Raw genomic sequence first — 14353 nt, 5'->3', positions numbered from 1 at the left:
CCTTGTATGAGAGTGTATCTGGATTTGTATGGGTAGAATAATATACGAGTAAAATATATAAATTAAACATTGACTTCACATACATGCAAAACCACTATAAATCACCACACTATAATTGGAATGTCCCACTTAGTTTTCAAGCAAACAACGCTCTAGTCTGACAGCACACAAATCCATAGACATTCATTTCCCTTCCATACTGCAAGGAAAAACAAAGCAATCAAAATAAGGGAGATTTTATGATGATGTGAATTGGACATGTGGGCTTCAGTTGAGTTTTTTTTTTCCAGTCTCAACTTACTCATCAGACCTCCTGTGATGTAGTCTAACGAGAAACATTAAGTAGCAGGTGTTCTATTTGTCATCAATAAAGCGTTTCCATTCCACTTTTTGACCTTCAAAGTGGCCAAATTACCTTTGTTTTCTAACATTGAGAGGATTGTCATGCCTGACCATTGGATATGGATGCCTTGTGACACATTTGTACGCAGCTAGATCGTGCACAATTAGCTAATTCTTCATGTTTTTAAAGGCACAATGAGAAATGTAATTCACTGTCAAAGAAGTAAGAGTATGTTTAGTATTGAAGTTTCTGGTAGTGTATAACTCTTGCACTATGTTGAGAGCTATGTGTAATATTTTATGTGCCTTAATTAATTTTATGAAAGAAACAATAGGAACAGCATTAGATGGTGCTATATAGATTACATTACATTTCCACTCCATTTTTAAACCATGAGCACCATCTAGAGAAGAAAAAATATGGTTCATGAAGAATGGTTCATGAAGCTTCATTTTCCCGTCACTACTGTATTGGAAATGTTTTATCATAAATTTTTGATATTGTGTGTTTCTTTTTTGCAGAATTGTATGCGAGATGCATGCTGCCCCTGCACATAGTCAACCTGGTCCAATCCAGCTTTGTGTCGGAGAGTGCAGACCTGAACTCAGAGCTCGGTCTAATCAACTCTACTCCTTTGTGGTACACTTTAGCACTATAGAATACTGCCAGCCAGCCATCATTCACCAATTTTCCTGACTGATGGACTAATTTCGACATTTTGTGTTCTCTAGACGCCCACAATCACAGGTGTGTCACCCAGCAGAGGCCCAGAGTCCGGGGGCACCAAAGTCACAATCATCGGAGAAAACCTTGGTGCTGGCAGCAGCGTCAGCGTTCAGTTTGGAAACCAGACGTGTGAGTTCTTCAGGTGTGTACCCCTGTTACAGAATTTGTCATTCTCGTAAAAGTCAGACAACACTTTAGAGTTTGACCACCATCATGCATGACGTCAGCTTATTTGCCAAGCTGAACTTTATGGGCTCTACTGTCCTTGACAGCACAGCTGCGCTCAAGCGTAAAAAATGGCATGTCCTGATATTTGTGCTGATGCAAGCCTTGCTGAACTTTTTGAGGGAATTTGGTTCACCTCTCTGCACCATACTGGGCATTTTAGCGTACCGAGAAATTGGCCGGAAAGCCACAGGTTTACTTTATTAATAGGAAAAAAAAGTAGGCTTGTTGGCGCTACCACGTGTCACCATCAAGCATACAAGTCCACAGCATCACATACACTGACGGCAAAAAGAAAACGTGCCGCATAGGTTTAACAACAAGGAGGTGCCACCTTGTGGCGCAGTGCCATACTGCGGATTGTTACAATGTGTCCAGCACACTTGACAGTTTGGTGGCTGAAAGTAAATTGACTAAAAGTAACTTTTCTGCCCTGTCATTTTGAAGCAGTTTCCGGTTTTAAATTTAAAATTATTTTGTTGTAACACTGAAAGTGTCTTGACCGCTCGTTGTCATTAAATTTGGGTTGTTGTTGTTTTTTAGTTGATCAGATGCAGACAAAACAAGTTTTACTTCTTTCTGTTCCTTTTCATTTATTTTGCTTTACTTTGAATTTGAATATTGCTTTATAGTGTCTTTTTTCTTTAAAAAATAAAGGAAATAAATTGGTTGATTGATTGGTTGGTTGGTTGATTGATTGATTGATTGATTGATTGATTGATTGATTGATTGATTGATTGATTGATTGATTGATTGATTGATTGATTGATTGATTGATTGATTGATTGATTGATTGATTGATTGATTGATTGATTGATTGATTGATTGATTGATTGATTGATTGAATGAATGAATGAATGAACGAACATAATGTGGTTTAACGTTAGAAATAGAGGACAACTGTTATTCTGGCCAATCAAATTTACTGCCTAAATTGTAGGGGTTCAAACAGAATGTAAAAATCTGATGTGCCTTCCAACAACATGTAATGATCATGCCAAATGCATGATCCTGCTGGCTGAAAATGAAAAAAATTAAAGCTGTATTTTACAAGGATAGATTTTTTTTTTCTCATAACTGAAATTCAATATTTGCTACTTTCCTCTTTTTCCTTTTCCTGTGCAAATTTTAGTAAGGCCTTAATGGACCACGGCGCTGCATCAGTTGGATAATAATTCACTTGCATTGTGAAAACATTATGCACCTGTGGACATATTTTTACTCAAACCTTTTCCTCTCACTCTGTCTTCCCTCTGCTGGATTCTCTCACATGCACTCCTTCTACTTTTCCATCTTTCGGGCAGCTATTTTAAGTCCTTGTGCTGTAGACTGAATGCTATACAGTAAGGTGGAAAAACAAGTTGGCTTTTAATGAGATACAAGACGGTCTAATTACTGTTTTTTTCCTACCTGCCATGGGAGGAAGATGTCGTTAATGAGCTTGGACTAGATAGGAAGTGCAATCATTGAATGATGAGACATGTTGATAAAGTAGATATGATACAGTCATACATATGGTCATTTTGTATATGATGGATTCCTGGAATGTGGTCATTGTCTTTTATGGATAAGGCCAAATACTAACTATTATGGTTATATGGGTTTATATCATTTTACAAATATTTTCACATATAAGGTACATATGACCAATTTTAATGATGTTCCTTGCTAAGACCGAAACCAAACTTTTTTCTTTTTTTTTTGCACTCTCACACACAAACACGCACACATTCAAACATGGTCTCCCAGGCGGGCAAGCGAACCCACACCAACCTGCATCATAAGCAAGTAATGCTACCAAACCAAACTGTTGACGGAAGTTTGTAGGTCAAATAGTAGAAAAATAATTATTTGCTCGTTGGCATTATTCTTATTTACTATCTACAACACAACCCATGATGCTGGTTAGCCAATGATTTGTTTGGATTTAAAATTATTTCCCCATTTAATGCAAATGGGAATAATTTATTCCAGAGTCCAACTCTCACTCTCACTGTACAAAGTGCAGAGGCAATGTTGTATGTAACATTTTACAATTATTAAAGAAATGCTGCATTGAAAGTTATGGGGAGAAAGACAAACCAGATAAATCTCGAAACGATCCACACAATTTACTGATGGATATTTGAACTCGGCATGACACCAAACAAACCCTTCTGCAACACCTCAAATTCAACTCACTCATATCACAAATTCATGCTGACATCTGGAACAATCCACAAGACTGATTTATTTATTTTAACTTATTACTAGTCAATGCCCTTTTCAGTCCAATGAATCTTTTTTCGCTATGTGATCCAGTCCCACACAGCAGACTCAGCACCAAGCAAGACGCTTGCAGGCGCCATTTTGTTGTCTATAGAGCTGCAAGTGAACCCAAAGTGCGCATCCATGCTCATTGCTTATGGATGTGTACATCAGTAGTCAGGCTCACTGACCCATTATGGCTTTCTTCTTGGCATCCTGGTACTTTCTTTCAAAGCGTTACTTTTATAGCCTGTCAGGTAGGCAGGACATACAGTAAGCGGGGTCAAGCTTTGCACAAAGGCTCTGAAACCTTTGTCTTCCACCACACTAAATGGCTGAGCATATATCACAATTAACTCTACCTGTGCCAATTGAACTTGTCAGCCTAAAAGGAAATACAGGAAAAATAGTCAGATACAGATAATTTTATCCATCCCTGAGCCATCACCTTATTATGGTGGATGGTGTTGTGTGTCTCTAGAGGAGCTAAGTGGTCCGGGGTTTTATGCCCCTAGCATGGTAAACAGGTCCTAGGTGAGAGATCAGACAAAGAACAGTTCAAAGACCTGCTCGTTTCCTCATTTCTACTATGATGAATGATTTGGAGATTGGATTAGAGACAATCCAACGAATAACTGGAAACAGCATAGATGTAAAGTAGCACCATGATTGTAATTTTAAACCATTGAATAACTGTTGAACAGAAACACAACAGTAGCACATACACAAAGGGCATACATCATTCCTCACCACCTTACTGTACATTGTTGGGGGGAAAGATTAGGTAGGGTACGTGTTTCCAGTTTCTGCTTGTTTCAGGCTACTGGCACGCCATCTGGAGGAAAAAATAATTTCATTCTTTAAATGTTTAATAACATGGGGTTTTGTATTATGTATACTGTATTCAATTCATTCATTTTTATCGCTGTTATCGCTGGCGACCAAGAGTTAGTGCACAATGTGGAAGTAGTGTGTGTATGTGGAGTCCATCATGACTGCTGGAGTTTTATCAAATACTTCTTCTTGTACTGTAAAAAAAAAGAAAAGAAAAAAAGTACATTTTACAAGGAGAGTTTTGAGTACATTTTACCAGTTTATATATATAAAAAAATTAATAAATACATAAGCTTTGAGGAACAAACTCGTGACCTTCAGATTGGGAACCACTCTACCACCTGAGCCATGCCACTCTTGCTGTTTGCTGGTGTGTCCTAAATGAGACAAAATACGGGTTAAGGTACAAGGATTCCGCCTGACACCATCAATATACTAACACACAGCAGAAGCGGCATGGCTCAGGTGGTAGAGTGGCTGTCTCCCAACCTGAAGGTTGTGGGTTCGTTCCTGAACCCTTAAATAACTTTTTTTGTTTGTTTAAATAATTGACTGGTAAAATATACTCAAAACTCTCCTTGTAAAATGTACTTACAATTTCTGAGTGAAAAACATTAGGTTTTTCAAGGAAATATTACTTCTTCTTTTTTTACAGTGTGACGTCTACCTGTATCAGATGACGTGTTCACACCATTATGTAATAGTATTGCTAAAAAAATAATAATTTTATAACGGATGTGGCCAAATACCAATGCTTTCTATACTGAATATATTACAATAATCGTCTTTGTTTCTTTTATACTTGTAGTCGTACTATGACGGAGATTGTGTGCTGCTCTGCACCCTCTCTGTCCGGCATCAGCCTTGTCCAGATCAGCGTGAGCGTGGACCGCTCCCAAATCAGGGAGAGTCTCACCTTTGAGTACATCGAGGATCCCACCGTGGTGCGCATTGAACCCGACTGGAGCATTGCCAGGTAAAAAAAACACACATGACCTGTGGGCTGCGCTACATATACGCCAATACATTCATTCACATTCTCATCAAGTCAACCCTGTGAAGCTTTGCCACCAAGCAACCGGTCGTTAGCAGGCGTGAGTCAATACTGCACTTTCAATTACTTCTCTTTCAATTAGTTTGGATGTGATGGAGATGCCGCAGCACACAGTCCGTAGACAGTCTCTCATTGAATGCAATCCTGAGATGCACCACTAATTAAGAGGAGGAGAGGAATGAAAGTGTGTTATTGACTGGATTTTGAAGAAAATCTTACAAAAAGGCATGCAAGCTACATTTCAATTGAAGGTTTTAAAACATAGTTTAAAAAAAAAACAGGAGCACCCACAGAGGGCAGACCTCTACCAAGTGAGCAAAATATAATAAGACATTCATTAACAATTGAAACAAAATTCAACCTGATCTGAGTAGATCTGACTGATATTAATGTGTCTCAACAAAGACGTTTTTTTTTTCAAGTTAATTGCCAAATCTGGATCAGATCCATATTGAACTTGTTTTGCATTATAGCTCCTCACCCTGCATACACAGCAATGATAAAGTCTGACTAGGCACAGGCCGTATCAGATTCAGAAAAATATTGCAAATTTCACACTATCACAATATAGTAAGTACAGCTCTAAAAATAAATTACCCATGCCCCCCATGCCCCCATGGGTAAATGGCAACTTTTTTCCATTAAACGTGCTCCGTAGGTACATAAGTACACGTCAAAAGAAAGTAAACAACTAAAATGTTCTAAACAAAGTCAAAATGTAATACAACAATAACAGTACAGTAGTATTTCTCAGAAAATGGGTACCTACTTCTCTGATCTTCTCCGCATTGTAGAGTAACGTCAGAGCAGAAATAAACTGATGTTAGCCATGCTAGAGTTAGCTAGCTATCTGCCTCTATAGTATTTATTTCACCAAATGTAAATACACCAAACAATCCCCAAAGAAACAACTTTTCCAACAATAGGAAAAGTTGCTGCTCACTCACTGCTCACACCAACAGCTAGATAATTCCAAATTGTATGAGATCAGCAATGTTTGATTATTTCACTTTTGGGTGGAGAACTGGAATAAATCTGTAGACTAAATGGTGTGTCCACTTCTGCTTGTCCTTAGTGGCCACACCCCCTTGATGGTGACCGGCACGAATCTGGATGTGGTTCAGGAGCCTAGGATCCGAATCAAGTATGCCGGCAAAGAGTCGGTCAATGTAAGTGCCGTTGTCATTACCCTGTTGACTTACTATTTATTTTGGATTCATCAAACATACTGTGTATTGCTGGCATTGGGCCAAAACTTAGTACCTCCAAAATCGTCACTTTTCAGGAGACCCCAAAACCGATGTGTTTTTTTTTTTTGCAACCTTTAACATTGCATCATCAAAGGGAACAAGCCATTTTAAACAAGTTAGAAAAATGATAAAAATGACACCCATATGTGTGGACTGACCAAGAGTCTAGTTTTATAATATGAAATTTCCCAAATTGGGACTTAGGAGGTTTTGGCCCGACGCCAGCGATATTCCATAACACAATCCATCTAGCTCTCTGTTACTTTAGAATAATGCATTTAGCAGTGAGCACACGACCCAACTGTTTACAGACTCTCGGTCTGAAATGCGGTTGGGGCCAGTGTTGGAGGTGTGCATGATTGGGGTCAAGGGGACCTCTAATGGGTTACAATGGAAGATTAAGCACTGCAGGAAGTCGCTGGTCAGCATAAAGACACCCCATATAATCAAAATCCCGGCATTGGGAAATCGCTACAAATTGCATTTGATCCTCCCTCTTGCGGGCTTTTTTTTAATTAAGAAGATGGGATTTGGTCTTAGTGCTCTCTGGACGAAGAGAACGAGGTTACATGACAGGTAAATTAAGAAAGGCTGGAACTGAAGAGTATAACAAGAGTGGTAATGTTCATTTACATATAGAACAATGGATTAATCCGCAGCAGCAGCATGCACATTACATGTACTTAGGAATTTATTAATGGCTGGATGGATGGCCAGATAAGGTCAGTAGTTAATTGGATGGATGGATGGATGGTTGCAGTGTGAGGGATGAGCAGATGATTTGCATTGATATAAATCGTGTCTATAGTAAAATAATTGACATGTTATTGAATCGATATTGGCTAGTAGATAATAAGAGAATAATCTTAAGTAGATAGTTACCTTCAAAAGTTTTGGGGATTTTGCTGTCACGGCAAGTTGCGTGAAGAATAACGGATTATAGCACCTTTTTGACTACCAGTAGTAGCTAGCTAAAAAGTCTTTAGAAAGTTTTCAAAACTGAGGGTTGAATTAAGAATTGATCAGAGGTGTGTAGAGTAGGCAAAAATTATACTCAAATAAGAGTAGTGTTACTTCAAAATAATATTACTCAAGTACAAGTAAAAAGGTATTCGCTAAAAAGATTACTCAAGTACTCAGTAACTCCTTGAACATAAAGTCTAATTAATTTTTTAAAATATCAGACAGAAAAATATCTAAAATTGTGTGCAAATACTGGCATCTTTAAATCATAAAATAAAAAATATATAAATAACTTTGTTAGCTCAAACAACAGTGCAAGCAGACACATTAGCCCAAGCATGCACAATCCATTCACATAATGTGGTGTAACATCGCTCTGCGCTGCCTCCCAGTATAATCACCATAGGTGGCAGTTTCTTAAATCGAAAGCACCAAGACGTCATCTTTCAGTCGACTCTTTCAGGTTCCTGCCAGTCCTCAACCAGGGCCGCATTTCCTGTATATAAAGAACGTGTCCGCGGAAATGCTCCCAATCAGTCAAGCGGAGCGCTAACCGAAGTCGCACAACAACATTTACAGATTTTGGAACTCTGTGCACTCAAAAGGCCCGCTTCCATTATTAGGCGCGCCGTTGATTGAGGAAAATCAAAACTTTAAAATGTGTCTTATGGCTGTAAAAATACGGTAAATTGAATGTATGAAATGCGGGTAACGACGCTAGTGTAGCCCAATATAGCGGAGTAAGAGTTGCGTTTCTTCTTCACACATCTACTCAAGTAAAAGTAAAAAGCATTGTGATTTTTCAAAAAGTTACTCAAGTAAATGTAACAGAGTAAATGTAACTTGTTACTACCCACCACTGGAATTGATTGAACAGATGGAATGTGTTTAGTGATATAAATTTAGTAGTAAATGTAAATTTATTCCAGACAATGAACGTCTTGATATAGACATTTACAACATCTCATAAAAAAAAAAGGAAAAGAAGCCTTCCTTCATCTGTAGTCCGGCTTCTTACTGCTGACTGTGGTCTAAAATTAGCCTCAAGTGTATTGCTCGTTTATTGCTGAAGAGCACAACCCAGCCTTAAGTCTTTATTCCGACAATGTTTGCCTGCATGAGGACACAGTTTCTCTTAAAGACCTTTGTGAAATATGTAGGCTATGTACATTACAAGTGTGCTGTTTTATATTCGGAATGGCGCATAAACACTTCCTGTGTAGCCTGTTAAAAAGTGATTGACTCGTCTTGATGTCTGCTGTTATGCTCAGCCCTGAAAGAGATTTGTTCATCTCTTCCAGCTCGCAATACATGCAAGCTTCACTGCCTTTATCGCACACGTGGAGAATGAATTTCTATTAAACGCTGAGGTTACCACTACACATCTTTCATACGCCTCCAGTCTCATCTCCTGTTGTTGCCAAAGGACGGCCACCATCCCCCTTTTGGAAAACGAGTGTCTTGTCTGTCAGCTGGCCTCAAATAATCACCTGTCTACCGCTAAATTACCACCTTGCTTCCTTCTCCCTGGTGGTGTCGCCTGCATTCATGCAGAAAGACACCAGCATACGGAGTGAAATTTGCTTTGTGAGGCTTTGTATCATTTGCCGTAATTCTGATTTAAGTTAAAAAGGTTCATTTTCAAAATACCGCATTTGCCACATTAAGGTTCCTGGGTTGATCAGAGGTTACAGCACAGTTTGTTATTGTATCCTGCCAGTGATTGTCAGAGACACCCAGGTCCTAAAGAGAAAGCATTGTCCATCAACCATAATGGATACTCAATACTTGCACATTATATGTTTTTATTGATGTTCTGTTGTGCACTGAATGCACTGCCATATGTCTCAGCACCGTCAATGAGTGGTTCATTGAATCACGGCAGCCTCTCGAGTGTCGGACTGCAGCGCTACTTACGCATACTGATGGACATTTATGTTGTACTGTATTGTGTTATTGGAAAGAATGATGCTACAGGTTGGATGTGCTTTATTTATCATAACGCTTTTTGCATTGTCATTGTCTGTCTTTTTAGTTACTGCTAATTTATAGCAGTTTATAACAACACATTTGCACAAACACTTGCAATTCTTTCTTCAGTGTGAGATTGCATTTGGGGTAATGTATAGTCTATTCCCCCTTTTTATTTTTTTTCAAATTGTGGCTTTAAAAAGAAATTATTTTGACAAGATTAATCTTGGGTTCATTATGTGTCTCCTAGAGTAAGTAAAGCTTCGGCTGCTCCACTTGCACTGCCAACTTTGCACACAATAAGTGTGACAGTCTACTGGAACACCCTTGTGACTATAACGAGCCACAGGGGTGACGTCTTGTAATTAAAGTCATTTAGTCAGCACCCTTAAAGTTGTATAATATTAATATTGGAGCCAGATTGTGGAAGATGCCCGCCGGGATATGTTGTGAATGTCTGCAACTGTTTTTTTTTGTTGTGTATTTCTCTGACAGCAGTCTAGCGATTGTATCTCAACATTTGCATGGGATTTCTGAGGGGAAATGCACTTTGTATAAATCCACGGCACGCGTTCGGATTGAATTCTGAGATGGCTCCATTTTCTCATGATACTGGCTAACGTCAACTTGTTTTAAATCATGCTGACAAGTTGACTCACTAACCTCTAGCCTGGTGAACATGGCAGAGGCTTGTTGGCTTGTGTACTACACACAAGCTTGTGTGGATGGGAGGTTTGGATTTTCTGCCAGTTTTTGCAATCGGTTGGCAGTAAAACAGTGTAGGAGTAACACAGCACGGGGCCAGCCATCTCTTTAATGCTAGCCTCCGGATGACCCTTGACTCTTTGACCTCCATCCTACACACATCTCTACAAGGCCATATCCTATCCTCCAGTCCTTTCTCACCGGCCAGAGACCTTCTGGGTAGTTGGGCAGTACTAAGACACTACACTAGATCTATAATATATGCAGCCAGAGGCACTCAGGAATGTTGCTGGCTGCTTCACTTTGAGAGTGCAGACCGATGAAGCCACAATTCCAATTATTTTCTCTAACAGTTGATCTCATTCCACTTTATCAACACACAACAATGTGAAGCTTCCCTCTCTGCATGGCCTTAAGGAATATGTTGTGCAGTCAGTATTTGGCAAGACGCAGATAGTGCTGCAGATAAGGAGCCAGGCCCTTTTGACAAACTACAATGTTGTAATCCGGAAGCTGCGAAGTACCGTGTCATGAGTGCATCCGCTCATGTTACGATACAAGGCGTAAAAAGAACATCCTATGCTAATATACCAAGGCAGTTACCATGCAGAGTTTTGTCAGTAGGCTGATTGACAGCCATTGATAGTCCCAGCCTGCAGCCGAACAGCACATTTGCTTATCAAATCCTTTAGTGGTCCATTTACTCATCACTATTTATTTGATTGTCACTTTAAATTCCAACTTCCACAGCCAGAAAAAGAAAAAAATTATATCAACAGTTTTTGGTCCTGACAGGGTTCAGCATGTGACATGATAAGAGAAAGGAGAGTAAAATACTGACAGTAGTCACATCTGACAGTTTAATGTTACAGTCATCTCTACAGTGGACTTTTAAACTGCCATTTGCTTGTCAAAGGCCTACTGCAGACAACTGCAGAACTCCAGAATTGTCATAGAGGATTTTGCAGGTGATTTCTAGAGGTCCACTTGTCGTTTTCAAAATGTTAATTCTTGTGCCTACAAGAAAAGGTGAGCCCCGTCCTGCTGCGTTGGGCCGGGGGCGCGGGCCGTGTTGGGGCGGGGGGCGCTCCTGCTCCTGGGTTTGCTCTCCGGCCGGTGGCCCTGGTGGGGCCCGGGGGTCGTCCTTTGGCGCTGCCGCGGCCTGGGGGGCCCTGAGGTGTTGCGCTTGCTCTGTTCCGGCGGGGGTCGACGGCTCCCCTCTTTGGTGGAGATTTTCATGCATGCCAGATCCACCACACCAGCATCTACCGAAACTCAGACACAATCTGTTTCCTCCTCAGGTTATTGAATCGGTGGAGGCTGGTGTCTCGGATCTCACGCGGCTTCGTCTGTCCTTCCTTCCTTTTCTCGGTCTCTCCGTTGGTCTCTTGAGGCCTCCCTGATTTTATGTTTTTTGGATTTGTTGGGGTCTGGATGTTTCTTGGGCTGGGGAGGAGTTCTGGTGGGGGGTGTCTGGTCGGTGCTGGATTTCACCTTCCTTGGTTTTCTTCGGTCCCCTCGGGTCTCCTGGTGTTCGATTTAGGTGAACGGTATGAGATTTTTTTTTTCTAATAGGTTTTCTGGTGAGCTAACAAACACACGCACGCACGCACGCACGCACGCACACACACATACTCACCCACACACACAAAAAAAAAAAAATGTATGTATGTATGTATGTATATATGTATATATGTATGTATATATGTGTATATATATATATATATATATATTTAAACAAAAAAAAAAAAAAAGAGCAATGATGATGACATTTCCGAATGAACAATACTGAGCTCTTAGAAAAAAAGAAAAAAAAAAGAAAAAAAAAAGAAAAGGTGAGCTCATGTGCATAAACGCAATGTCGGTAACATGTTATAAAGTAGTGCATTACTCTAAATGTCTAATACATTACTTTTTCCAAACAGGTAATCAGACTACAATTACTCTTTGTTGTACAATGCATATGCTTCTACTTAGAACAAACAGCAGTATTTCAGCATTTTATACCATTATAAGCAGTTGCAGTTGATCGCCTATGATATACAATAGTGAGCCAAAATTGACTAGACTTAAATAAACAGCACAGACTTCTCAGCAACGGTTGTATTTACCACGCACATATTTTTAACTAATGGTCCAATTAAATGGCAAGAACTGGTGTCATTTTCAACTTGTCGGTATCTGCTGAATGTAACTATTAAAGTAAGTAGTCTAAAATAGTTACATTTTAAAGCAAGTAATCAGTAAAGTAACTCAGTTACTCGTATTGCGAATTAGCAGGGTATCTGGAGATGTGATGTATTAACCAGCATTGTGGCTCTCAATGTGTTTTTGGCACCGTTTTTGCTTTGACATTTCCCAGCAATCACTCACAATTTCAAGGACAATGGACTTACGCTGATTAGAAAATAGGAGGCTGAGGCCTTTCTGTGTCGCTTCAGTGGAAGACAACAATAATGCAGCAATATAATGGCTCTGACATTATATAAGTTAATTGTAGTCCTCGTCTCAGTTCATTTTCCATTTCCAAACGAGTTTGATACTCTCCATGCAAAGAGAATGCTTGCTCCATAGAACACAAAACTTGCATGGTGTTGACTACACACAACAACTCTACATCGATCTCCCCGACTGGCTGTGTCACTACGCACACTCTCTCTCACACACTCACACACACACACACACACACACACACACACACAACAGGTAGAGGGCGTGGTATTTGCTTGCATTCAGCAGCTCTGGTGATATTTGCCTCTAATTAAGTTTCTTCCCCAGAGAGAGGGAACAGCTCGGGAATGAAAGCAGATAAAAAAACCTCTGTGAGCGGAGTTGCTGCTCAGCAATCAATCCTCGCCTCCCAAACCCTCAACCCCTCCCTTTTCCTCCCCCCTCTAGAGCTGAGCCAGCGAGGATAGATGGGAGACAGCTCTCTCATCTGGGCAAACTGGAAAGAAGTAATAAAAGAGGCATAGCTCAGCCTCAGTCTCTGGCTGAGAAGGCAGAAGGAGCAGCCTCCTCCATGCTTTGTGGCTGATGTTTTTCACTCAAGCACCAGCGGCTGTTTATTTTTTATCTCATGGAGGCTCGCTCAACAATAGAGATGGATCTAATGATCGACAGTAGATTCTTTTCTGTGCAAAGAATGAGGACTTTATATGCCAAATATGCCGGTCTCTCTGTGTCTTCCAATTCCAATTGTCAAAATTGACCTGAAAGAAGCCTGAGAAGAAGTTCATCACAGAACAATGCACACACCAGATAACATTGCAATAATGTTTTTTTTTTTTATGTATTTGTTCAAATAATGGGAGGGATTTATTTTCCAAACTATAGAAAGTACTCTGTATTTTCGAAGGAGATGCCCATTTTAGAGGATTTTATTTGTACAACATGGTTGTGTCAGGGCAGAGGATTGTCTCTTGCAATATGCTTGTATTCCTGGATTCTATATCAGTAATTATGGTTTCAGACAGAGCTTCCTGAACAGCATGTCAAGTTCGCACTTGTTGCATGGCTATAAAAACATGCTATTGGTTTAAAACCACCTAGTGGCACCGCCTCGTTATGAAATTAAATTGTGAATTAGAAGTGCACTATTTGAGGCTGTATTTTATTTTCACATTTGCATCTGTTATCCTCTCCAGGTGTGCAAAGGGTTGAATGCAACCAGCATGAGCTGCTCTGCTCCCTCCCTGGTAGAAGACTACCGTCCAGGCTTGGACTCAGTGAAACACGCAGACGAATTTGGCTTCATCTTCAACAACGTGCAGGCGCTGCTGGTTTATAACAACACCAACCTCCTCTATTACCCGAACCCTTACTTCGAACCCCTCAGCACCACCGGGGTCCTCGAGCAAAAGCCGGGCTCTCCCATCATTCTCAAGGTATGCACATTCTCGCGTCCTGAGGTCTGTCACCAGTGGTGTGCAAGTTGTGAGGGGAGCGGTCAGAATGGATTGAAATATCTTTATTGTCATTGCACATAAACAACTACAGAACCGACAGAGGACCAAAATTGCCAAAATTAAAAAT

At 40.1% G+C, this 14353-nt stretch overlaps 1 protein-coding gene across 3 annotated transcripts in view; it reads left to right on the top strand.

Moving 5' to 3' along the window:
• The window catches only part of plxna2 (plexin A2), a 193708-nt gene that overhangs the window by 146879 nt on the left and 32476 nt on the right, over window positions 1-14353 (top strand). For all 3 annotated transcript variants that reach the window (XM_086067152.1, XM_086067149.1, XM_086067150.1), the window contains exons 14-18: window positions 865-982; window positions 1075-1211; window positions 5184-5351; window positions 6505-6598; window positions 13966-14205. In XM_086067152.1, coding sequence (XP_085923278.1) covers window positions 865-982; window positions 1075-1211; window positions 5184-5351; window positions 6505-6598; window positions 13966-14205 — 757 coding nt within the window. The remainder of the gene's footprint in view (window positions 1-864; window positions 983-1074; window positions 1212-5183; window positions 5352-6504; window positions 6599-13965; window positions 14206-14353) is intronic.

This window comes from Leptonotus elevatus, chromosome 2 (genome assembly GCF_054856555.1).
Source record: "Leptonotus elevatus isolate MCC_2025b chromosome 2, RoL_Lele_1.0, whole genome shotgun sequence".
Lineage (NCBI taxonomy): Eukaryota > Metazoa > Chordata > Actinopteri > Syngnathiformes > Syngnathidae > Leptonotus > Leptonotus elevatus.
Note: the sequence above shows the minus strand (reverse complement) of the source record. Positions and strands in the feature narration are given on the sequence as shown.